Source organism: Equus caballus, chromosome 9, assembly GCF_041296265.1.
Source record: "Equus caballus isolate H_3958 breed thoroughbred chromosome 9, TB-T2T, whole genome shotgun sequence".
NCBI lineage: Eukaryota > Metazoa > Chordata > Mammalia > Perissodactyla > Equidae > Equus > Equus caballus.
In genome coordinates, this window is record NC_091692.1 from 15,971,269 (window position 1) to 15,995,340 (window position 24,072).

The 24,072-nt window shown below is 38.4% G+C and overlaps 1 protein-coding gene across 2 annotated transcripts in view; it reads left to right on the top strand.

Annotated features, from left to right (window-relative positions):
* Positions 1 to 24,072, top strand: part of SLCO5A1 (solute carrier organic anion transporter family member 5A1) — a 130,987-nt gene that overhangs the window by 68,514 nt on the left and 38,401 nt on the right. The window contains exon 5 of one of the 2 annotated variants that reach the window (XM_001493408.5): positions 3,526 to 3,690. The exons of the other annotated variant lie outside the window; for it this stretch is intronic. Within the exon in view, the coding sequence (XP_001493458.2) occupies positions 3,526 to 3,690 (165 nt within the window). The remainder of the gene's footprint in view (positions 1 to 3,525; positions 3,691 to 24,072) is intronic. 2 annotated transcript variants of the gene reach the window in all.

Below are 24,072 nucleotides of genomic sequence, written 5' to 3' on the forward strand. Positions count from 1 at the left end.
TCTTAGACAGACCACCGAAAAGATGCTGTGCTCAGTGCCTCGTAGCAGAAGCTGCGCTATGTTAATTTGCCCTCTTACCAGTTAGGTGAACTTTTATCTCTTGGATAAGATAGTATCTGCCAGGTTTCTCCACTCTAACGTTAATAAGTATACGGCAATCATAAATTAATAAATAATTTGTAAGTACTTTGTGGGGAAATACTGTGAGACCAGGTAAATACAGTCGATTCTCGCTATTTGCAGAGGTTGTGTTCTGTAACATCACCATGAACACTGAATAGCAAATACGGAAGCATTGCTCTAGGGAAAGTACAGGGTTGGGTTCCTGTCACAATGTAATGGTCATCCCATTAATAATAACCTTGTTTTATGTATGTTTCTGTTCAAAGACATCTTATTTCATAGATGTTGTTGATTCGTTAGCATGGAACCCATGGCCAGCAGCACTATAACTCCTCTAAGACACGTATTTTCTCCCTAAGGCACATCACAGCCTCTTGCACTTAGGAACGCTAAACAGCATTTCAACACTATGCTGGGGGACAGCGGGGATAGACCGTTTTAAACAATGAAATCAGCAAAAGCACAGAAATGCGAAAAATGTGGCAATATATTGTGAAAAGGACGCTTGTTTACAGTGTGAGAGCTGAAACCAAAGTCAGAGTGTCACCTTGTGCGATCTCAGCCAAGAATGTGTGAATGTGGCAACTCACATTTTTTTGCCACTCTGTGCATGTCCTCAAATGACCACCTGCGGCTAGTGTTGATTTTAAGCTTACAAATAAATTTTAGAGAGTTGGCTAATTTGCAAATACTGAATCTGTGAATAATGAGGAATGACCGTATCTTCTTCCTGTTGCACTTTCACTTAGCACTTTTAGCATTCACTGAGCTCAAATCGTTCCGGATTTGGCCATTGAGAATCCTTGAAGTGGTCTTGTGTGGCCTGACATGTTCCCATCATCCTTTGAGCACTTCTTTACTTCCTCGTTCAACAAGATTTTCCAGGCTTATCTTGTATTTTCTTCTCCCCAGCTCTGAAGTTAACTTCTCCAAGAAGCTCTGCTTCCATTTAGTGGAAAATGGAATTTAGAAACTAAGAACTGGATGCTAGGTGGGCTCATTGCTACCAGGGTGTCATTACTTCTAAGCCCCATTAGTAGACAGAGTTAGGAAATAGGTTTATGTACACACACACACACACACGGTATCATCTATCTTATCTATCTATTTATATCTATCTCTATCTATCTATCTATCTATCTATCTATCTATCTATCTATCTATGTATCTGTCTATCATCTATCTACCATCCCTCTCTCTTATGAATTCATAGCAATACCTCTAGTTCCAATCTTATATCTAACTGTCCCCTTTCCATATCTGTAACTCCCTTCTCTGGTAGTTAGAAAACGATTCCCATTATTCTCAATGTATTGACTTATTTGCTCACTCCCTCTGTATGTAATCAAACTCCCAGCCCCACCAGCCAGAGATGTAATCTTGGATACCTGGCCCCCACTCCTGCAGGGCTTGTAGGCTGAAAGTTTAGCCCCAACAAAGGGGAAGGAGGAGGGAAGAAAAAAGAAAGGAGCTAAGTTAAAGTTGGTGAAAGTCTGAACTTTTGCTGAATTCTTAAAAAACAGCAGAATTTTTTTTTTTTAAATGAAAGCGAGGAGGGAAACATCACATATATTTTTAGTTGGCTTTGAAATTAGAAGGCTATTTTACCATTCCAAATGGGTATAAAAGAAAAACCAGTTTTATATAACTAGTATCTTTTAAAATATTCATGTGATACATATGTTATCTTCTTGAATAAAAAAATTGTATATTTTTACCAGATGTTTTAGATCAACACATTGGCTTTTAATATACCAGCTAAACTTAATTTGAATCTTTAAATGTTGATAAGAAATCTTAACTTTCTAAATTTTTAAATTTTGGGTATGACATTTTGATTTACAGTGTTTATAAGAAAATATCGGGTAATTTTATGAAGTACTTTGATTAAATTTGTTTCTGGTGTGTTTATCCATGTTAAAAAAAAGTATGCATCTCAATTTTCTTTTAAAATGTTAATTTAAACTTTAAACAATTAAGTTAAGATACAGAACATTCAAATTAATTTACACTTTAAAATGATAATAGTGAATAGTCTTGACTTCCTAAGTTTTAAATTCCTGAAAAAAGGCTATGAATTATCGCTTTAATAACAGTTGTTGCTTAATTTTTATGAAATGATTTTATTATGTTGCCGAGTAAGGAGATAACTGTTCTAAAAACTGAGATGACAGTACATGTCAAAAATAACGCAGCTTAGCTTTTCCATGAAGATATATAAAGATTACGTGAATGTGAATTAATTCATAGTATAAACATGCAAAAATATATACACAAGAATCTCCTTTTATTCGTCTCTTTACCAATCTTACTCCTATTCACAGAATTTCTTGGTGTTACATGTATTTGGAAGTATACATTGGACTGTATAAATACGTTTTTTGCTTTGTTTGCTCTTTACTTAAGTATTATGTATAATATATAACATATAATATTACATGTTTCCACAGATGTATATGCATGCATATGTATATTTCTGCAGAGATTCACTTCATTCGTTAATAAAAGTATTTCTTGGAGTTCCTTTTATGCCAGTACAGGTAGCTCCATTTCTGTTCTAACTCCTGCAAAGTATTTCATTATATGGCTGTGCCATAATTTGAACTTTTCCCATTGATGGACATTTAGGTTTTTCCTCCCAAATTTTGCTATTATAAACAATGCTGCAATGAAAATACTTGCACCTACATGGCAAATTCTGTGAAATAAATGCCTAGACTCAAGGGTGAGACTTCTCTCTCTTCCTTGAGAGGCAGAGGGCAGATACTCAGCCCCCATTTCTGGGCTCTCCTCCAAAGTACCTGGGAGTGTCTGACGTGGTGGCCTCGGCCCTTAAGCCCTTTTAGCTGTGATAATTTCCTGTTTCATACTGAGGCTGGAAGATGAGCTGTCCAGCATCATGGACCACTTCCTCTGCTGTGGGCATCTAGAATGCTGGGCTGGGGAGATGACAACTCGGAAGTGCTAGTTGGGTGACATGGGAAGTGTAATTTAGAACAGTATTGCAGGTACTTTAGACATTTAGTAGACTTTGAGGTCTTAACAAGCAAGGCGTTGTTTTAATCAATAAAAATGCAAATGATTTATTTTAAGCAGTTTTTGAAACCAGAGTCATAGGTTGGGTATTTCTTGTACGGATATTTATATGTGGGTATGTTTTAGATACTTTATTAAATGTCCTTATCCTCATTGAAAATTTAATTTAAAGAAACCCCCAAAATCTGTTTAATAAGGGGGGGATGGTTTCTAATCAGTCATCAGGTTTTTCTATTTTTATTCTCTGTTCAATATCCTCAAATATTGCTGAATGGCTATTTCCAGTTCATTTCAAAAACAATTCCGTTTTATTTATTTTCCATCCCTTGTTTTTAACATTCATTTGTCATTTTTGTCATTTTGTAGACCTACCAAGAGCAGCTGTCAGAATCTTAAGCAACCTGACATTCCTTTTTGTGAGTTTGTCATACACAGCTGAGAGTGCCATTGTAACTGCTTTCATTACCTTCATTCCCAAGTTCATCGAGTCACAGTTTGGTATTCCAGCTTCCAATGCCAGCATCTACACTGGTAAGGCACTGCCTCAGAGCTCCGTGAAAACATGAGCATGTGTGACCACTAGACTAAAATGCAATGAGTGGAGAGAAAGTTCCTTCGAACATCCAAGTGTTAATTCATTAACAGCCGCCTCCCGCCCGGGTTTTAGGAGGAGGAAGTCCTTGTTTTCTCTTTGATTCAGAGTGTGTTACTGTGTGACATTTCTACCCACTGTGTTTTGGAAAGGGAGAACTTTGCATATTTATGTTTTGATGGTTTTCAGTTGAAAGAGTGAAATAGTCCATGGTATTCAAATTTAAATCTGAATGAATCTTTTGATGAGTTGGCATGAGTCAAAGTGTTAAATTTCAAAAAATGATTATCTGAAATATAGATCAGTTCCATGGTATCGGGATTTCCCCTTCATAAATGTGAACAGATTTTGATCAAATTATTGGAGATGCTTGAGGTTTGAAAGGAAATCTATGAATTTGTTTTAGAAGATGTTTTATGTCTGGGCAAACTGATTTTTAAGATACTTTGATACATGTACCATAGTACTTAGTGCTCAAATCTTTTTTCATGGTAAATTGCCTAGAAATGTGGGAACATTAGTTATCAGATATTAGGAGAATTTTTAGTATATGATATAATATTCTGGATATCTCCTTAGTGGTTTCGAAGATGGTCAAATGACTATATCTACCTAAGGCGAAACTTGTTAATAAAATATATTTAAACAATTAAGTGGAGAATTATGATGACTTCTCCCATGACTTTGGCTCCCACCTTCTCCTCCACGTCTACATTCAAACTCAGCAAGCTTGACTTATCTGAAAATTAACAGGCAAAATTATATTATCGTAGAAAGAAAAGTTGACTTGAAATTTTTGGGGCACGCTTTGTTCTCTATTTTACTTTACACATAAAAAGACACAGAATTGGGTTGAGGGTCCATGATAGCAAATATTTTTATAAAGAGTCTACTGTTGTGGACCATCGTAATTGTGACCTAAAAATATGTTTTTCTGTCTCTTGGTTTTCAAAAATATATGTTTTCCTTATATTAAGGTAAAATTTACGGATTACTGTACAGTTTGGTTGTCAGAAAATCTGAACATTCCATTTCTAGTTTAATTCTTACACTGACCTTTTCTTGAGCAACAATTCTTGAACAGGGAAACCAAGAGTTGTCTTGTAGCTAGCTAGATTTGAAGCCACATAGCTGTTATATCGTAGACTCATCTCAAGCATTTCCCAAACTAAGTTTCAATATTAAAAGGTGTTATTGGAAAGAAGCTTCATAGTCAAATAAATTTGAGACTTGCTGAGTTAAAGTATTGTAGAGTTTTTTGCTGCGAGACTTTTCATAACCTTTAAGATGCCGATGTGCATTGTGGAACTCCCAGAGGAAGATTTTCCCAAATTTATTTGACCATGAAATCTGACTTTTTAAAAGGCATCTTTTTCATAAACAGTGTTCCCCAGAACTCACATTGGGAAACACTGCTAGTCCATCCTGTGTGTTCCTGTTCCAGCCAGACTAGGGAGCAGAGCTGTCTGGATGGTCCCATTCCCCTCCAGATGCGCCATTTTGACCCCTGGGATTCCTGGGGCAGAGGTACAGTGCTGAGCGAGATAGGAATTGATGCATAGTGAGTGCATTTTGACCAAGGCTATCTCTTAATTCCTTGTGGAAAAATGGAGTAACCGGTTCAGCTGGACCTGGGGAGTGTGGCTGCAGCGTTCCACACTGGTGCGGTCAAGGCAAGAGTCACTGAATGTGGCCCCATGGCAAAGAGGGCACAGGGTTGAATAAAGGCAACTCATGGAATTTTTCATCCCATGTTCCAACATTAGGATTAAAGAAGCAATGTCACAAAGTTCCAATTCCATTCTGATTTTGTCATCACCATTTTTTTTTAAATCATTGCCAGTGCAATTTATACAATGTTTGATAGTTTCCTGTGTTCTGATAAAAGCCTTTTTATTCCCAGTTCACATACTTGTTCCTTCCTTTCCAGAAAGATAACAAATAATAATAGTCAAGAGATATTCAGCTGGATCAAGAGTAGAGGGTGACCTGTCATATTGCAGTAAGATTAAACAAGGGTGATAATTCCTTTTAAAACTCACCTTGATTTTTTGAATTCGTATCCGTTGAATCCTTCTTACTCTCTGAGCAGAGATTTGTATTTTTTAAGGACTTATTTAGTTTAATCTTTTGTTCTCTAAATCCCTTTCCATGTGTATAAGTGACATGGAGAATTAAGAAGTGTATCTGAACAAGAATTTAAAAATAGTTTTAATTTCTGTATTAAAGTGCTTTTTTCGTTTAAAAAATTATTTGGATGAATACCTTTACCCTCCATAGCCATCTGCTTGTGTTATATGATAGAGATGAAGCTCATACGTGTGTCAGAACATGGCCCTCTTCTCAGGCTCGCTCTCCCAGTCATTGAGCGCCAGCGAGGCCGCCCTGTGGGTGGGGAAATATGAAGACTCAGACCAGGACACCAGGTTGCTTACAGATCCGAGAGGAGAGAGAAAGCTTACAAAATAAGTTTAGAAAAAGCCGTTGAAATAAAGTAACAGGAGATGTGGGTTGCAGAGATGATTCTGGCTTGGGGAGGAGTGTGTTTGAATTGTGTTTCCTGAAGGAAATTGCTTTTACCCAGGCTTTTGAGGGAAAGTAGAACTTGACCACTTGAGTTTGGAGGAAAGGTGTTTATTCCCTCCGGAGGACTAGCTTGAGCAAAGGCAAAGAGAAGGGAAGGATAAGGCTTGTTCTGGCAGGAAAAAGAGTAGCTTGTTTCCTGGGACAGAAATCGAGGGGGCTCTAAAGGCGAGCAGAGGTGGGGAGATGAATGCTTTCTGGTATTTATGGGGCTGGGACCTTCAGCGCCACTTGGCTGATACTGTAATCACACTGGGGGCACCTGTGCCCTGGGAGGAGGTGGTGACACCAGTGTCGGATGAGGGCATCATTGAAACACCTTGGTCAACGCCACCTCATTCCTCCGGTGTTTGCATCTGCACACCAGTGGATCTGTGTTCACATTACACTCTTCCTGTTCATGGTCCTTCTGCTAAGCCATTTAGGGTCACATTTCCTGACTGAAATTAAATATTATGAAGTTGATATTTTGGAAAAGCATGAAATGATGGGAAGAGCCCTGAAGGAAGAGTTAGATAGATTCTGGCCTTGAATCCTGCTGCACCTGGTTACTAGCTGTTTGACTTTGGGCAAGTCACTTACCTCCTTGAACTTCAAGTACAACGGAAGTTTATCTGTAAAATGAGAATCATATCTCCCCTGTCTCTGTGTGTGTGTGTGTTTATGAGAGGATCAAATGAAGCAGTGAGTAGTGCTTTGTTCTGAAGCTCGCCTGGCTTCAAATAGGTACAACGATATAAAATGAAAAATATAACTTAGTCATATATTATGGGAAAGAAAATTATTATTTATGATGACAATAGCACCTTACCTGAGAATGAAACCTTCTGTAACAATAATGATGACAATAATAAAGCAACTGCTGACGTTTATTGAGTGTTTATTAAGTGCAGGCAGTATCTTAGCATTTTCATGTGGACAACACTGTTTAACCCATGTACCTAATGCCTAGGCAGGAGGTGTTACTGATCAAGCCCATTTTCCAGATAAGGAAACAAACGTCTAGAGAGGTTTAATTAACTTGCCTAGAGACCTGCAAACAGTGAGTGAAAGCCAAGGGGCTAGAGTCTTGTAGGATGTAAATATCCATATGTGATTTTTATTGAAATATTATATTATTATAAATATATTTATTATGTTTATGTTATTATAAATATTATAATAAGCATATTAACATATTATATTAACATATATTGCCATCATTTCCAGTCAGTTTTTGCTTTTTAAAAAAACATTTCCAGAGGAACAATATTCTGCCTAAGATTCTCCTTCCACCCACTCTGCCGCAGCCTTGGCCACTGAGCATGGTCAACGAGAGCCCTTTTCAGAGTTCTGTGTTCTCTCAGCATCACTGTGCTTGCCCCTCACCCTGCCCTTTGGTGTGCAGAATTATAACGAGTTAGACATTGGTTTGTCTTTACAAGGGAAATAGCCTTGGAAAACTCCATTTTGTTTGTCCCTGGAGAATAATGAAGATACTCAATTCTGTGGTAAGGGGTTAGGTTGGGATGTGATTTAAAAAAAAAAAATGCTGTAATTTTTATTGTTGTCTGTTAACTAAATATTTGCCATCCATCTTCAGCCACTGATTTGGGTTCTTGTCCGTGGTAGTCAAGGCAGTGTCACTGGACTCTGATGGGAGCCTTTGGGAATCATTGCATCTTTAGACACAAGGGAGGCTGGAATGTGCATTGATTTGTTTCGTTCTTCTGAGGGTGTTAACAGCTTTTCTATACCAGCTCTTTAATTTTATAAGAGTAGTTTTTAAAATCCATTTTTGTACTAGTTTTATAAATGTATACAAAGAATTTTTTTTTTAACATTGAAATTAAACTTTTAAATGCAAATGCACCACATTAGGTATGGATGTACTTAGCGTCACTGCCCATTTCCAAGGTCAGGCGATGACATTTGACCCTGTGAGACCTGTGCAGACACCACACTCAAATACCATGTGCTCTGGGAGAGAAGTGGAAGCAAACCAACATCCTGAATCAGCTGCTAGTCTCACTTCTGTGCTTTTCAACAATCGTGAGATGAGTAGAGGCTATTAGGAACTGAGAGTGACACTTATACGCTCTTTGTCTTTTGGGCAGAGAGGTCTTTATCATACAGAATTGCGTTTGTTTTTCTCCAAGCTAATTAGAACTTTTGCAGAAGGTTATGGTAGATAGGTTATCATACTCAGATTCTTTTTATTTGTTCATTAGCCAATTAATATAAGACAGTTGAGTGCCTACCATGAGGCAGGTTTTTAGCCAATGCACTAATGGTGGCACTGGGGTTAATTGCTTAAGAAGACTCAGAGGACCCAAATGTCAGTGTTTGCACACGGATATCATATGACAACAGCATTAAAGGAAGAATGGACTTTGCAGCCACAGTCTGTCTCTGAAGGGTATAACAGGACCCACTTTCTCTCTTCTATCAGACACTACTGATGTGTGTGGAACACCAAGGAAGCAGTCCAAACTGGAGTCTTGGCTGGATTTTTTTATACTTTTATAATACTTTTTATATTTTAAAATATTTTTTAGGGGCTGGCCCCGTGGCCGAGTGGTTAAGTTCGAGCGGTCCCCTTAGGTCTCCCAGGGTTTTGCCGGTTCGGATCCGGGGCACGGACATGGCACTGCTCGTCAGGCCACGTTGAGGCGGAGTCCCACATTCCACAACTAGAAGGACCCACAACTAAAATATACAACTATGTACCAGGGGGCTTTGGGGAGAAAAAAGCAGAAAAAACAATTTTTTATATTTTCTGTATTTGCTGGTCACATAGTTTCCTGCTCTGTAACCAGCCTCAACACCAGAACTCTCCGGGGGGCTCTTAGCGAGGGCAGGTACAAATCGTCTTGCTCATTTTCATCAATAGACAACGCTGACAAGCTGGGACAAACCATCCCCAAACTCCTCAGATCCATGGGCACAAAGCAGCAATATTAATCAGTGTGTTTCGTGCCTTGACAATGAGTCAGTGCCCTGCATATACACTTTTTTTTTTTTTTGAGGAAGATTAGCCCTGAGCTAATTGCTGCCAATCCTCCTCTTTTCACTGAGGAAGACTGGCCCTGAGCTAACATCCATGCCCATCTTCCTCTACTTTATATGTGGGATGCCTGCCACAGCATGGCTTGCTAAGCAGTGCCATGTCCGCAGCCGGGATCCGAACTCATGAGCCCCTGGCTGCCAGAGCGGAATGTGCACACTTAACTGCTGCGTCACTGGGCCAGCCCCGCGTACACTTTCTTAATTCAGCAGGATAGCTCAGGCTGGTTCCAGGCCGGCTGAAGTTCCCCAAAGAGCTATTCCAGGTCTGTTTTCTAATCGAGAGAATAATAAATTGGACTAGAATGAACTGTATGATTTCTTCTTCCTCCAAGACCTTAGATAAAATAATTTTCTCAAGGCCACACATACTAAATGACCGTTTATTCTTACACTCTCATAGAATTATATTATTTTCTTACCCAGGGAGTAGTTAATAACCAATTCATCACTGTGTTATGTTTAGTAATGTATTACCACACACTTTGGCCATGTCCAGCATCAACATTATGTATTTTTCTTTGCCATGGGCAGCCTGATGTAGTACACAGACCTCTCTTTGAATCCCAGATCTGTCACTTAACTAAATGTGTGATTTTAGCCAAGTCACTTAACCACTCCGTCTCACTTTCTTGTTTGTAAAATGTAAGTGATCATATCCCAGGGCTGCTGAAAAAAACTAAATGAGATAATTACATCTTAAAGCATTTGGTATATAGCAGATGCTCAATAAAAATTAGTTTTCCCCTTTGTATACTGTGAGACTGAGTTAAATTTAAATCCCCATTAAAAAGTTTCGTTAGGTTTTCTGATTTAAAACAAACTTTGTATTAGTCTAATTTAGGGTGGAATTCGAAGGCATTTGGTTAAATCCCTCCTGATAAGAGAAGTAACATATTTGAATGAAATCGTAAGAAGGGTCTACAGTCGTGCACCGCGTAACAACACCTTGGTCAACGACATTTTTTAGAATGATCCCCATCGTTAAGCAGCGCATAGCTGCGTTTTTGTCTCCATCGCAAGAGGAGAGTAGCAGAAACCTTCTGGGTCAGGAGACAGCCAGGAGGTGTCGGAGGGACGTTCGTACCTCAGTGCATCACGAAGCACTCTCTCTCCAAATCATCAAATGACCACTTCCTCTTTGGCCAGCTCTCCAAATGACCGTTATTTCTTTAGTGATTTTTTTCTCTGTCTTTGCCACTTTTCAGAGTAAAAATTCATATTCTAGCAAATTCGTATAGTGACCAATAAATTAAAGAAAATATTATTATGAACTCATGGCTTTTTTATATGTTTGATGTGCTTTAATCCATTGCAGTCATTATTCTTTTCCATCCTCCAATTGTCCCATCTTTGGCCACTGGGGGCCCCCTCCAGTTAGCACCTCTATCCATTGACACACCTCAGTAGTCTTTGTGGTTTCCGGCATGGCCAAAGATGACTTGCTTATCTTATCCTTCCTGCCCTAGACCGGGGATCAGTCATATTTCTCCAAGGAGCCCTGGTTCTTTTTAGAAGAAAGTGATATTTGGAGATCACCATTCAAATACCAGGGATGCTCATTGCTACAAGTTGTTGTTTCCAGGCCTTTTGTTAATAGAGAGAAACAAATCATGAGGTCATACTGATAGGTCCACTTCAAATTTAAGATTGCAGGTTATATCTTAACTTCTTTGATATTATATTGTGTCTCTGTACGCTAATGCTGAAAATATTTTTTCCTAATGACATTAACGCAATTACTTTATCCAAGTGTGTATATATATGTGTGTGTATCAATATATAATATTTTCAAACCAATTCTCGGTATTATTACTACAAAATACAAAATGAAGTTTTAGACTTCTTTCTGGTTCTTTTTGTCCGTAGGCTTTTATGGATATGCTAAATACTGTGACCTAAAGTTATTCGAGATAATTCTGCTCTGTTTGGTTATGCCAGCAACCTGATATGCTGCAGAGTTTATTTGCTTTCATTTGTTTTCAGTTTTTAGGGATTACTTTATTTTTATATTTTTTAGTTAAATTTGTTTCCTAAATTCTGTAAAACAGTTATATGATTTGAAAGTCAAAACCATAAAACGAAGGGCATTCAGAGGCACCTTGCTTCCATCCTGATTTCCTCTACTTCTCTCCCTCCCTCTATAGGTAGTGTTTTTATTAGTTTATTCCTCTTTGGTTTCTCTTTGAGTGTGTAAGTAAATATGTGCGTTATGTGTGCACTATATACATGAGAATTTTATGTTAGTATTTTTCCCCTTTCTTAACCCAAACTTAGCATACTCTGCACTCTGTTCTGTGCTACAGAGGTATCAGAGGCCTTGCTCATTTCTTTCACAGCCACACAGTCCTCTACTGTGTGGAAGTGTCATTGTCTATTCGGTGCCCCCTGTTGGAGGACTTTGGGTTATTTCCACTCTTTTGCTAGAATGACGTATACATTGATCTGTATAAGTCATTTCTGCTAAATAACCCATTTGTCTAATATACTTACTTCTTTTTAACTATTTAGTTTAATTGTCCAGCTTCCAATTTGCCTTCATCCTGGCAGAGAAGCTGATTCCAGAGAGGGGAGGGGGACTGAGAGCTCATGAATATATTTGTCATATAATACTCAGTCCTCACCCCTGCCCCCAAGATTTAGCATTTATCCTGAGACGGTTATACAGATCAAAAGAGAGAATGTTTATGAAAGCACTTTAAAAAATCTCTATAGCTTTTGGGAATCCGAATCGAAGCGGAGTCCTTCCTGCAGTAGGAGTCTGTGCCACGATGGGGAAACAGTGACCTTTGGTAGGCTTCCGCTCTCAGCTAGGCGCGGGGTCAGACAGGGGCTTTCTGTGCATCACTTACAGTGCTCGCTGCACGGCTGCAGTGGAGGTCCTACCCTCTCCAGGGTAGAGTGGATAAAACTGAGGGGCCGAGAGCAGGGTTTGTGAGCTGCACACCCGGAGATCCAGAATAGAGGTCCATGTTACATAGACACACACACACAGAAAAATAAAAACAAACATCACTTAGAAGGGGTTTTCTGGGCTCAGAGGACATTCAGCCCAGTTTTCTCCAGATTTCTACACCTGCTTTCACTGCCCCTTGATGATCACTGATATTCAGAATGGCCTAGAGGTCCCTTGAGAGGCTTAGTCATCAAAAATACTGTATTTTATTCACAGAGCAGGATTCACTTTTGTATAAAAGTTGAGTTGAGAAAGATTAGGGAGCTTTCCAAATGGACTGAAAACCCTGGGGAAAGAACAGTGTCAGGAGTGGACGTGAGAGCATCTCCGCTGCTAAGTGCATCGTGTCCTTGGTTAAATCAGCATCCAAGATATACCCAATCGACTGGATGAATGAATGAATGTAAACATTTATCTCTCTGGCCCTCAGTCTGTTCTTTAGAATGAGGGATTGAATTAGATGACCTTTCACCAAGGAGCAACTAACAAACATCCTACCATCCCCCCCACCACCCCACAAAATCCTCTGATTTTTGTGAGCAACTTCTTTTTCTAGGCATTCAAGTTAATCAATGTCTCACCATTTTCCTTTGATATATGTAATACCTTTTCCTGGCAGTTTAAATTATATATGTATATTCTTTTTCTCCTTTGGTACATGTGATGGAACTGTGGTTGAATTGCTACACCTTTTGATTTCTTTGGAGAGACTTTCCGCTCTGTTTAATAGGACGGGAGAATCAGGATTGTTATTGAAGGGGATGAAGAAGGGAGGGAAGGAGGTGGTGGAGTATAATATCATCCCAGTTTTAGAGAGAGAAAAATAAAGGTATGCGCTCTAATTGAAGGATTCATGACCTCACAAGTGGTGGCATCCTGGCGCTACAGGCGAGTTGTTCTGACTCCTGGCTCATGCCGCCATCTCTCCTTTCCTCAGAGATGCCTTCCGTTAACTCGTAAAAATCACATCCAGAACTAATGAATATCTTGGCCCTTAAGTATGGCCGGGAAATGGTTATTACCACACAGGCAGGAAATACCTTACTCTTTTTCAACTAAATAATGAAACATGTGCTTAGACATTAGACATTGTTAGAAGCTGAAGTAACATCCTTTTGTAACTTGAGCCATCTCATGATGGACCACAGGAGATTTGCTTTGCTGCCAGGCTCAACTTCCTGTCAGGATCTTTCCATGGGCCTGAAGGAGCACATGGGGTTATGGATTTGTTACTGTTAGACTGATTAGATGTCAGGCTCATACTTAATTTTTTCAAGTCATTGTACTACATTTTTCTTATATCTCTATTTGCCATAAAGATGAATATAATTTATGTTGGTTTTTTGATTAAAATGGGTATTTAGAAATATAATAGGGGCATCCTTCTCTTACCTATGCAAAGGATAATTTATGTATGCTTGTTTAACATAGAGTAGTTCAATATTATTTTGTAACATCTTTCTTGAATTTGTTTGAAATATATTCTACATAAACACTAAACTCTTTTGGAAATGCGATTGAGCTTGGTGGAATCATTCAGTAATGAAGTAGAGTGGGACAGCTGTGTAAATGTCATATCCTTTGGTAAGGGTTTCCAATAGAACACCTATATTCACGATATTACAAGTTTTTCTTTGTTCCTATTTCAGCGTTGCTCTCAGAGAGAGTCATTCATGTAATCAATGGATTGGTAGTTGTAGTTACAATATATATATCAGCAAACTGTCAATTTGTACCCAAAACTTTTGTTTATTTGAACAGAGTTGTTGGCATTGACTTTGTTGAGCAAAGTATTCTGCACATTCATTGAAGATTTTAGGGAGAATGTCAAAATATTTAAGAAAACAACTTTGCAAATCGCCGTAGGCACTGTAGAAGCCTCAGGTGTGTTTTCGGTGCTGATAGCTAATAATACATCTTATTTATCTTTAGATCAGATTCTCAAGAATTTCGGAACAGATGCCAGTAGGAATTTTGTGTTAATATAAAATATCTGCCCTGTGGAGAATTTGGCTTTATAGGATGTGCTCCCAGCCTGTCTTAGGGTCATAACCCAGGGATCCTATGTCCATTCCCAGAATTCATTGAGTAATTATTGAGTGCCTGCCATTTAGCAAACTACTCTGATGGGCATTATCGTATATATGAAGATGAATAAAATAGTTTTAATAGAGGAAGGAAAATAGAAGGAAGAGTGTGGAAAAGTTTCATGTTATGGGGAGCTTTGAGTCCCTAGTGGAGGAAGTTTTTGATCAACCGGTAATTACTAGAAAACGTGGGAACTATTTTTTTTAAAGAAAGACTGCTGCAATCCTGTTAGTTTCGATGAGATTATTATTTAATGGAGTCCCATAATTGAACAGATACTCATATACTGTGATTTTTTTAGTCACTTTGTGTAATATGCTGCTGTTTCTAAAAATCTTCCTAAACAAATGAGCACTTATCCCATTTTTAGGGGAGGAAACATCAAAGAAAGAGGTTATACAATTCTTCTTGGTTACCCTCTAATGGTTCATAATCCTGTTCATGTGTTTTTTAAAATATCAACCTCTCATCTCAGATCTGTTTTTTTTTTTTTGAAGGATGTAAGGAATAAGTGAATAAAATATTGACTCTCAGAAATACTTCAGAAATAATGTTTAATTTGTATTTAAACATTTGTCATATGCAACATTAAACCTATTAATGAAAACTACCTTGTAGGTAGAACAAAAAATTAGTTTTAATGTCATGCAAAAGAAATATATCTTTATAAATGCTTCAACATGGCTGAAGATCAAGCTCTGGTCTTGTGTTGTACTTTTTGTGTTGTCGTCAACCTAATAAGTAGGTTCTTCCATGAATGTCATTTATCATTTCCTATTGTATTGGAATGATTAAACTTCAAATGTTAATAATTTGCCAAAGAGTATATATTTAATATAGTCTCATATACTGTGGCTAAATTATGGATGAAGACTGGTCATCATCTGCCTCACCTCTGTATCAGCCAAATTCATTGATCACATACATACAGATACACACATGTGCATATAGACACATACATACATGTGAATGCATACACACAATACATATATATATATACACATTTACCTACACCGTATGCACATTTATATCCAATTGTAAACCCATACACCCATACCATGCATACTTTAACAAATTTCAGCATTTTTGCATTGAAGTTTTGAGTTTGTTTGTTTTAGGGGACAATATAACTAATTGAAAAAAATAAGTAGGAGTTAGACTAGACTTCAGCTTTAGAAGGAACAATGGATTGGAAATTCAGGCAGTGGATTACTCATCTCACACCCGAAAGAACTCTGGCCTGGAGATCAGATTTGGGACCTGGCTGTGCTCTGTTAGCTTGGTGATATCATTCATGTGTCTTAGCTTCCTTATCCATAAAATGGGGATAAACAGTAACTTCTGTAGTGGGATATGAGTCAGTGTAAGTGCTTTAAGACTCGCACTCTACAGATTTATCATGATTATAATATTGTCATTTCATTTTCCCAAAGTCCGTTTCCTTATATAAGCGGATAATACCCGTTCACAGAGCTGTTGTATTGATCAACTAAATAATTGCTATGAATATGCTTTGAAACAACTGTAAAGATTTATTTCCTTCATATGATTTTAGGTTTTCGCTGCAAATTTTGGTTAAAGTGGAACTCAGCTTGCTCTAACATTTCACCTTTAATCACAGTATTTATTTCTTGGTGTATACATCATGATTCAAGATAATAGTAGGTAAAATTCTTTGAAAGAAATTTGAGCTTTCTGCTGCTTTGGGTGGGAAATTAGTCTGAAATACTTCCCTTTCTGAAACAAATAGAATTTGGAAGAATGAATAATTAATTTGAAAGAATTTGAAAAAGTTATTAGAAAGAGTAAAGTGAGTTTCTATAAATAAAAAATATTTTTCGTTTCTCTTTTGGCATAAAACTGAGCATCCTTCCCTAGGAAAACATGTGGCTTAGGTGGTTGAAACAAATCACACAAAGAAAGTCACAAACCTTTGTAATTTAAACATATGTTTGTGGGAGTGTTAGCCTCATGTAAATCTAGAAAAGCTTTGGCTTTAGAATCAGAAGCCTTGGACTGTAGGCCTTGCTCGAGCATTAACAAGCCACTGCTGTAAGTTAAGCCACTCATCTTCTCAGAGCCTCTTTTTTTTTTTTTGTCATCTATAAAGTAAGGAAGCTGAAGAGATGATCTCTGAGCTCCTCTATTAATTTAGGATTACATTTTTCTGAGAATATCAGAGACTCAGAGTAACAGAGGCGTAAGCAAAATAGATGTTTATTTCTTCCTCACAAAAAAATCTGGACATAGGCAGCACAGGACTGGTATAGTGACGCAGTCACCCAGACTGTTTCCAGTTTCTGTTCCGTCATGGACTCTTGTCCTCACGGTCTAAAGGAGAGGTCCAGTTATTATCCCTGCATCCCAAGCCGCCAGATAGTGGGAGAGAGGGAAGAGAAAGGCGTGGACGGTTACAACTTTTGCTTACATCACATTGGCCAGAACTTACCACTTGGCCACCTCTAGTTGCAAGGGAGTCTGGGAAATGTAGTTTGTATTCCAGGCGGCCAAAAGGCGAGTTACTACTTTAGAATTGAGGTGTTGGGCCAAATTCAGCCTGCTGCCTGTTTTTGTAAATAAATTTTATTGGAATACACTCATACCCATTTGTTTACACAAGCCCATCGCTTTAGCCCTACAACAGCAGAGGTGAATAGTTGTAACAGGCGCTGTCTGGCCCACAAAGTGGAAAGTATTTACTATCTGGCCCTTTATAAAAAAAGCTTGCTGACCCCTGCTCTAGAAGAAAGAAGGGTAGCCATCAAGGGGTAAGTAGCAATCTCTGCCACAGCTGTCTTCCAAATTCTGATTCCATGATAACAAACAAATGAAAATTAAAAACCCAACAAATTCATATGGTGTAGGAATAATTTTGAAAATGTTAGTAAATAGTGAATCATTTTAGTAAATACTAAAACACAAAGTTCTTCCTTGCTCTAACAGGCTGATACTTGAGTCATGCCTGTTAAATTGCCTCCTTTTTCGTTCTGTCCACCTCCCCCTCTTATAATGGTTGCTTTCAGTGCCAGCCCAGTTGTCTAAGATGTCGGCTACTCCTCTCCAGCTTTGAGTGAAACACTACTTTACTGAGCATGTGTCTTTCATATCCTTCATTTTGGTGAAAATACAAATGTGAAAAGGTGCAGAGCTGCCTTTGATCCTGGTGAAGCCCCCTAGTGTAGAATCTGGAGTTGAGTGTGAACCAGTGGCTGCCACACTGGTGAGAGGAGCCCATGGCTGTTAGTTGGGAGGTATGTTACATTGACTGCTGCTACACTGAACTTTTTCCTTTGCTGGTTCACACATGTTATTTGCGGTGAAATTAAAAATATTTGTTGCCTTTTCTCATTCTTTTAGTTTTTCAAGATATACTGTGTTCCAAAGAAAAGTTTTGTTTGAAAATGTGTGATTTTATTATTCAAAATCAAGAATAGTTAAGGTCTGAACAATAAGGGAAGGAGACTGTTGGTGTTTTGCTGAGAGGTTTAGAGATGGGTCTTTTGGTGGTGCTTGTCATTGCGTTAGGAAGGCACACAAGAAGCATGTCATCTCTTCCTTTTCTAGTGCTTTCTACCAAATGGCTACTTTTTATAAAGCTGATTAGTTAATGGATTTCTGAAGCTTAGGTTCTCAGAGTCAGTAGGTTTGGTGTCCTCCAAAACTGCTCAGATCATTAGATGACTAGAATAGGAACTTAATTTGTGGAATTATGCATGTCTTTTGAAACAAAACAACATCTTCAAGGTACAAAGTGCAGTATGTAGCATACTGGTTAAGACTTCCATCCCAAAACTAAAACTAAAGTTCTCGGTTTTTCTGACTTAAGCCAACTCATTCAGAGAGCAAGGAAGATTGATAAATTTTTAAATTTTCTTTTAGCTATAAAATGTTATGACCTTTGGGGCCAGCCCGGTGGCGCAGCGGTCAAGTTCGCACGTTCCGCTTCTCGGCAGCCCAGGGTTCGCTGGTTCGGATCCCGGGTGCGGACATGGCACTGTTTGGCAGCCATGCTGTGGTAGGCATCCCACATATAAAGTAGAGGAAGATGGGCACAATGTTAGCTCAGGGCCAGGCTTCCTCAGCAAAAAGAGGAGGACTGGCAGTAGTTAGCTGAGGGCTAATCTTCCTCCAAAAAAAAAAACAAAACAAAACAAACAAACAAAAAAATGTTATGACCTTTAGTAATCTTGCCTCTCAGTAAACTTACTTTAATGGAGAGATGAAAACAGTGGGTAACTGGGCTATCATTTATTCCCTGTGCGTGCTCACTCCCTTTACTCTGAATTTTTGCTCAAATGGCCCCTTGCCAATGAGACCTTACCCAGTGTACTCCATTTAAAAATGCAACTCCTCTCCCAGAACTCCCAGTTTTCCTTACTAGGCTGAGCATTTTTCTCTGTAGCGCTTTTTACCTTCTAACATTCAGTATGATTTGCTTAGTTGTTAGTTTATTGTTTATTGTCTGTTTTCCCTACAGTAGATTTTAAGTTCAGTGTGAGCAGGAATTTATGTCAGTTTTATTGGTTATATATCTCCAGAGTCTATTACAGGGCCCAATCCATAGTAGATGCTCAATAAATGTTTTCTGTTACATTAAATATATGAATTAAAAATTATATATATTTTTAAGTTTTCTGAAAGTTACACTTAACAACCTGTTTGTAAATAACACAAAAATTAATTTTAGCTCAACTACTATTTGAATGATTGAAGATTAAGAACACAATGTAATAAAGGGCATCCACAAAAAACCCACAGCTGACATCATACTTGATGGTGGAAGACTGGATATTTTCCCACTAAGATCAGGAGTGAGACAAGATAAAATGTCTGCTCTTGCCACTTCTATTCACCATTGCACTGGAGATTCTAGCCAGGGCAGTTAGGCAAGAAAATAAAATAAAAGTCATTCAGATTGGAAAGAAAAGTGTAAAACTTTCTCTATTCACAGATTATGTGATCTTATATAGAAAACATCCTAAAGAATCTACTGAAAAATTGTTAAAACTAGCAAATGAGTTCAGTGAGGTTGTAAGATACAAGACTAACATACAAAAATCAGTTGTATTTCTATAGACTAGCAACAAACAATTCAAAAATGAAATTGAGGAAACAATTCCATTTACACTAATGTTAAAGAATGAAATACTTAGGAATAAATTCAACAAAAGAAGTGTAAAACTTATATTCTGAAAACCACAAAGCATTGTTTAAAAATTAAAGAAAATGTAAATAAATGGAAAGACGTCTCATATTCATAGATTGGAAGACAATGTTGTCAAGATGGCTGTACTCCCCAAATTAATCTACAGAGTCAACACAATCTCCATCACAATTCCAGCTTGCTTCTTCTTCAGGGAAATTGACAAGCTGATTCTAAATTCATTTGGAAATGCAAGGTACCCAGAATAGCCAAAACAATCTTGACAAAGAAAAAAGTTGGAGGACTCAGACTTCCTGATTTCAAAACTTAATAAAAAGCAGTAGTAATCAAGACAGTACGGTACTGACTTAAAGTAGACATAAACAGTGGAATAGAAATGAGAGTCCAGAAATAAACCCATACATCTATGGTCAACTGATTTTCTACAAGGATGCCAAGACCATTCAATGAGGAGAAAATAGTCTTTTCCACAGTTAGTGCTGGGACAACTGGATGGCCACATGCAAAAGAATGAGGTTAGACCCCTACATCGCACTATATATAAAAGCTAACTCAAAATGGATCAAAGACCTTAATGTAAGAGTTAAAGCTATAATACTCCTAGAAATAAATATAGGCATAAATCTTTGTGACTTGGATTAGACAATGCAACCAAAGAAAAAAATAGATAAATTGGATTTCATCAAAATTAAAAACTTTTGTACATCAAAGGACATCATCAAGAAAGTAAAAAAACAACCCACAGGATGGGAGAAAATATTTGTAAAACATGCATCTGATAAAAGACATGTATCTATCTAGAATATATAAAGAATTCTTACATCTCAATAATAAAAAGACAAATAAACCAATTGAAAGATGGGCAAAAGGATCTGAAGTAGACATTTCTCCAATTAAGATATACAAATGGCCACATGAAAAGATGCTTGACCTCATTAGTTATCAGGGAAATGCAAATCAAAACCACAATGAGATACTACTTCACACCCACTTGGGTGACTATAATCAAATATTATCTGTGATAACAACAAGCACTGGTGAAGATCTGGAGAAACTGGAACGCTCACACACTGCTAGGAGGAACGTCAAATGGTGCAGCACTTCAGAACACAGTTTGGCACTTCCTCAAACATGGAGTTAGCATATGATCCGGAAATTCCGTTTCATATATCAAAGAGAAATGAGAATATATGTCCACGTAAGAACCTATACATGAATGTTCATAGCAGCATTATTCATAATAGCCCAAAACAGAAACAGCTCAAGTGTCCATAAACTGATGAATGGATAAATCAAATGTGGTGTACCAATACAGTGGATTATTATTTGGCCATAAATAGGAATGAAGTACTGATACACACTATAGCATGGGTGAACCTTGAAAACATTATGCTAAGTGACAGAAGCCAGCCATATGTATATGATTCAGTTATATAAAATGTCCAGAATAGCCAAATGTGTAGAGACTGAAAGTAGACTAGTGGTTGTCTAGGGCTGGCGGAGGGAGTTGAGAGGAAATGGGTGTGATAGCTAAGGGGCGCGGTGTTTCTTTTTGGGGCGACGAAAATGTTCTAACAATAATTGTGGTGATGGTTGCATGTCTCTGAATATACTAAAAAATGTTGAATTGTACACTTTAAGTAGGTGAATTGTACGTGTATGAATCATAGCCCAATGAAGCCATCAATAAAGAGAAAAAAGAAAGAAAATAACCACGGTGCATTCAAATTGGCAAGCTGACTATGTTTATTAACTGGTTTCTCTGATCTTCCCTTTTAACTTGGCAGAATTAATATGGCTTCTAGCAAGCAAAATTTCCACCTGGTCCTTGTGGGGCAAGGGCATTCTAACAGGTATAGTTTAGGTCGTAGAAGCTTGTCTTGAAAGGTTTTTCACATAGAGTTTTAAAAGTCTGCTGGCTTCTCCCAGGGGAAGGGTGGCTTTGTCAGGTTTTTGCTGCTCGGCTATTTGTGGGCATAATGACCATTGACCGTCTCGATGAGTGAGCTCCGAGAGCTGCCGGATTTGAACAACAATGGAAAGGAGAGAAGTTGAAAACTGCTGACAGAAAATGGATCTGGCCCGAAGGGGCTCCCGAAGAGGGTTTTGCGTTTGGCAGTGGCCCACATCGGTAGGCCTTGCCTCTATGAACGGAAACCACGCACAGTAACTTAATACCAAGGTCCTCATTTGACGCTTATTTTGATAACTGAAGAAGTTAATGAGATCCTATTATTCTCCCGTGAAGCTTCCTGTACACAGCCTTTCCCACTCCTCTTTTGCAAATTATTTTTTGCAGTAATTCATTTAAAGCCTTTGCTGTTTCACCTTGAGTTTCCCAGAGCCAGTGACAACGGAAGTAAACACTCCAATTTTTGCATTTCATCCTTTCAAGCTAGTTTTGCCCTCTGTGGTTTTATTGCCTGGATGCAGAAATCTCTTTTAGATTTCTAAGCCATAAAAGATGAAATATTAATTTGATTTGATTTTCGAGTCCCTTTCATGACACAGCTTGGCATTTGCTCTTATGTATTATTTTAGTCAGAGCTTTGCAGAAACCTGAAATGAAAAGTGTGGTTGTTTTCTCTGTTGAATGTACCTTTTTATTACCTTTCCTTCAGAGCGCCCAAGACCTTGACTCCCCGAGATTGGGGTTCTCAGATTTCTCTCCTACTGCACAGGGTCTCTCTGTGTTGGCAGAGTTAACGAAAGTGTTATTCTGGGTCAATGAGACCCATTTGCCCCAGGAGGAGTTAAGTATAAGCTTTAGATTGATAGCTCCATGCTGAAGTCATGGAGGCTAAGGTTTTCAGGAGTGTGGAGCACGATTGAAAGCCTTTATTAGTCATTTCAGCAAGGCCATGCTAGGAGTTTCAGAGCATTCTCTGTTGGTTGGCTGCAAGTGATCCCATCTGAGCCACACTATGGCTGTCACAGGGTCCTTGACAGAGGAAGCTGTGGCCGTTGAGGTCTGCCTCTGACACCGTGTCCTCTAACTGAAGCTATGGAGGGAAAAACTTGAGCAGGATGTCTGCAGTGGCCCTGTGGAGCCTAGCTACCCTGCCAGCTTGTCTGCCACAAGAGAATTCTTGAAAGCGCTCCCTGTAAATTCTTCTACTCGGCCTATAGGCTCCTCTTCAGGTACAGGTAGCTTTGATTGTGGCACATGCTGTTCAGTTCAACACACACGGGCTGCTTCTCCTAATCCAGTCAAACCGGACATGGTTCCACACTTGTTGAGTTATACTGAGAAATATTGTGAATTTAAAAGAATAGTCTGCGAGTCAGCCCCATGGCCTAGTGGTTAAGTTCAACATGCTCTGCTTTAGCAGCCTGGGTTCTGTTCCTGAGGAAGGACCTACATCACTCATCAGTGGCCATGCTGTGGTGGCAACCCACATACAAAATATACAAAACAGCATAAGATTGGCACAGATGTTAGCTCAGGGTGAATCTTACTCAGCAAAAAAAAAAAAAAAAAAAGTCTGTTCTCTGTCTTAAAACAGCCACTGAGTTATAAAAAAGTTACCATGAATTAATTCTAATGATACACCTAGTTCATTGTTTGTGAAGGGATTTCTGAGATTTTTCACAAGGGTGAGATTGAGATATATGAAAAAGAGATATCATGCTTTTGTGAGACTTTGTGGATTTATGTATAGTTTGTGAAAATGTATACTTACGATGCTATTCTCGAACCGCTTAAATTTTGCTAGCTTCAGGATTTGAACTTTTAAAGTATTCTCTTCTCTTATTCTTTTCTGACAGTAATTGATATTTATTTCCTACACGAAAATGTTTACAAGGGAAAGTAGAAGCTTAAAAGGGTAAAATAATTTACCCTGGGTGATAGGAAAACATTTATGTTGTACCTTAAGATTAGAAGCATAGTTTTTAGAAAAGCTATATAAATTTGAGTTCGTGGCCCTGCTGTACCCCTCATGAGATGTCTCCTCATCTGTGATGTGGAAAGAATGCTATGTTCCTCCTGATCTGAGACACCATTAATTGTAAGATGCACCATGATTTTGTGTTTCTATGAAAGAAAAGTGCTTCTCATTAGACTATGATACGAGGCTAGGATAGTGCTGACTGTGCGACATGTTCTAATGTCAGAGCAACTCGAAGTTCATACAGTTTTGAGAAATAGATGAGATACCAGATGTAGAGTGGTTACCACGGTCTCTGGCATATAGTCAACCTCAGTGTGTGTGTGTGTGTGTGTGTGTGTGTGTGTGTGTACAAAAAGAGGGAGAGAGAGAGGGAGAATAAATGAGAATGAATTGTACTTCTCTTTTCTTGGTGCTTCTCCTGCCCACCCCTCCTCACCCCCCTTTCCTAGCTGTCATCCCCAAAGGCAGCAGCAGAACCTGGAAGTCATCATGGCATACAATGATATTTCTTTTTGATTCATAGCCTTACATTTGCAAGCCATTTGTTGTGAACTTAGCCAAACGAAACTTTGGATGTGGGCTACCCAGAAAG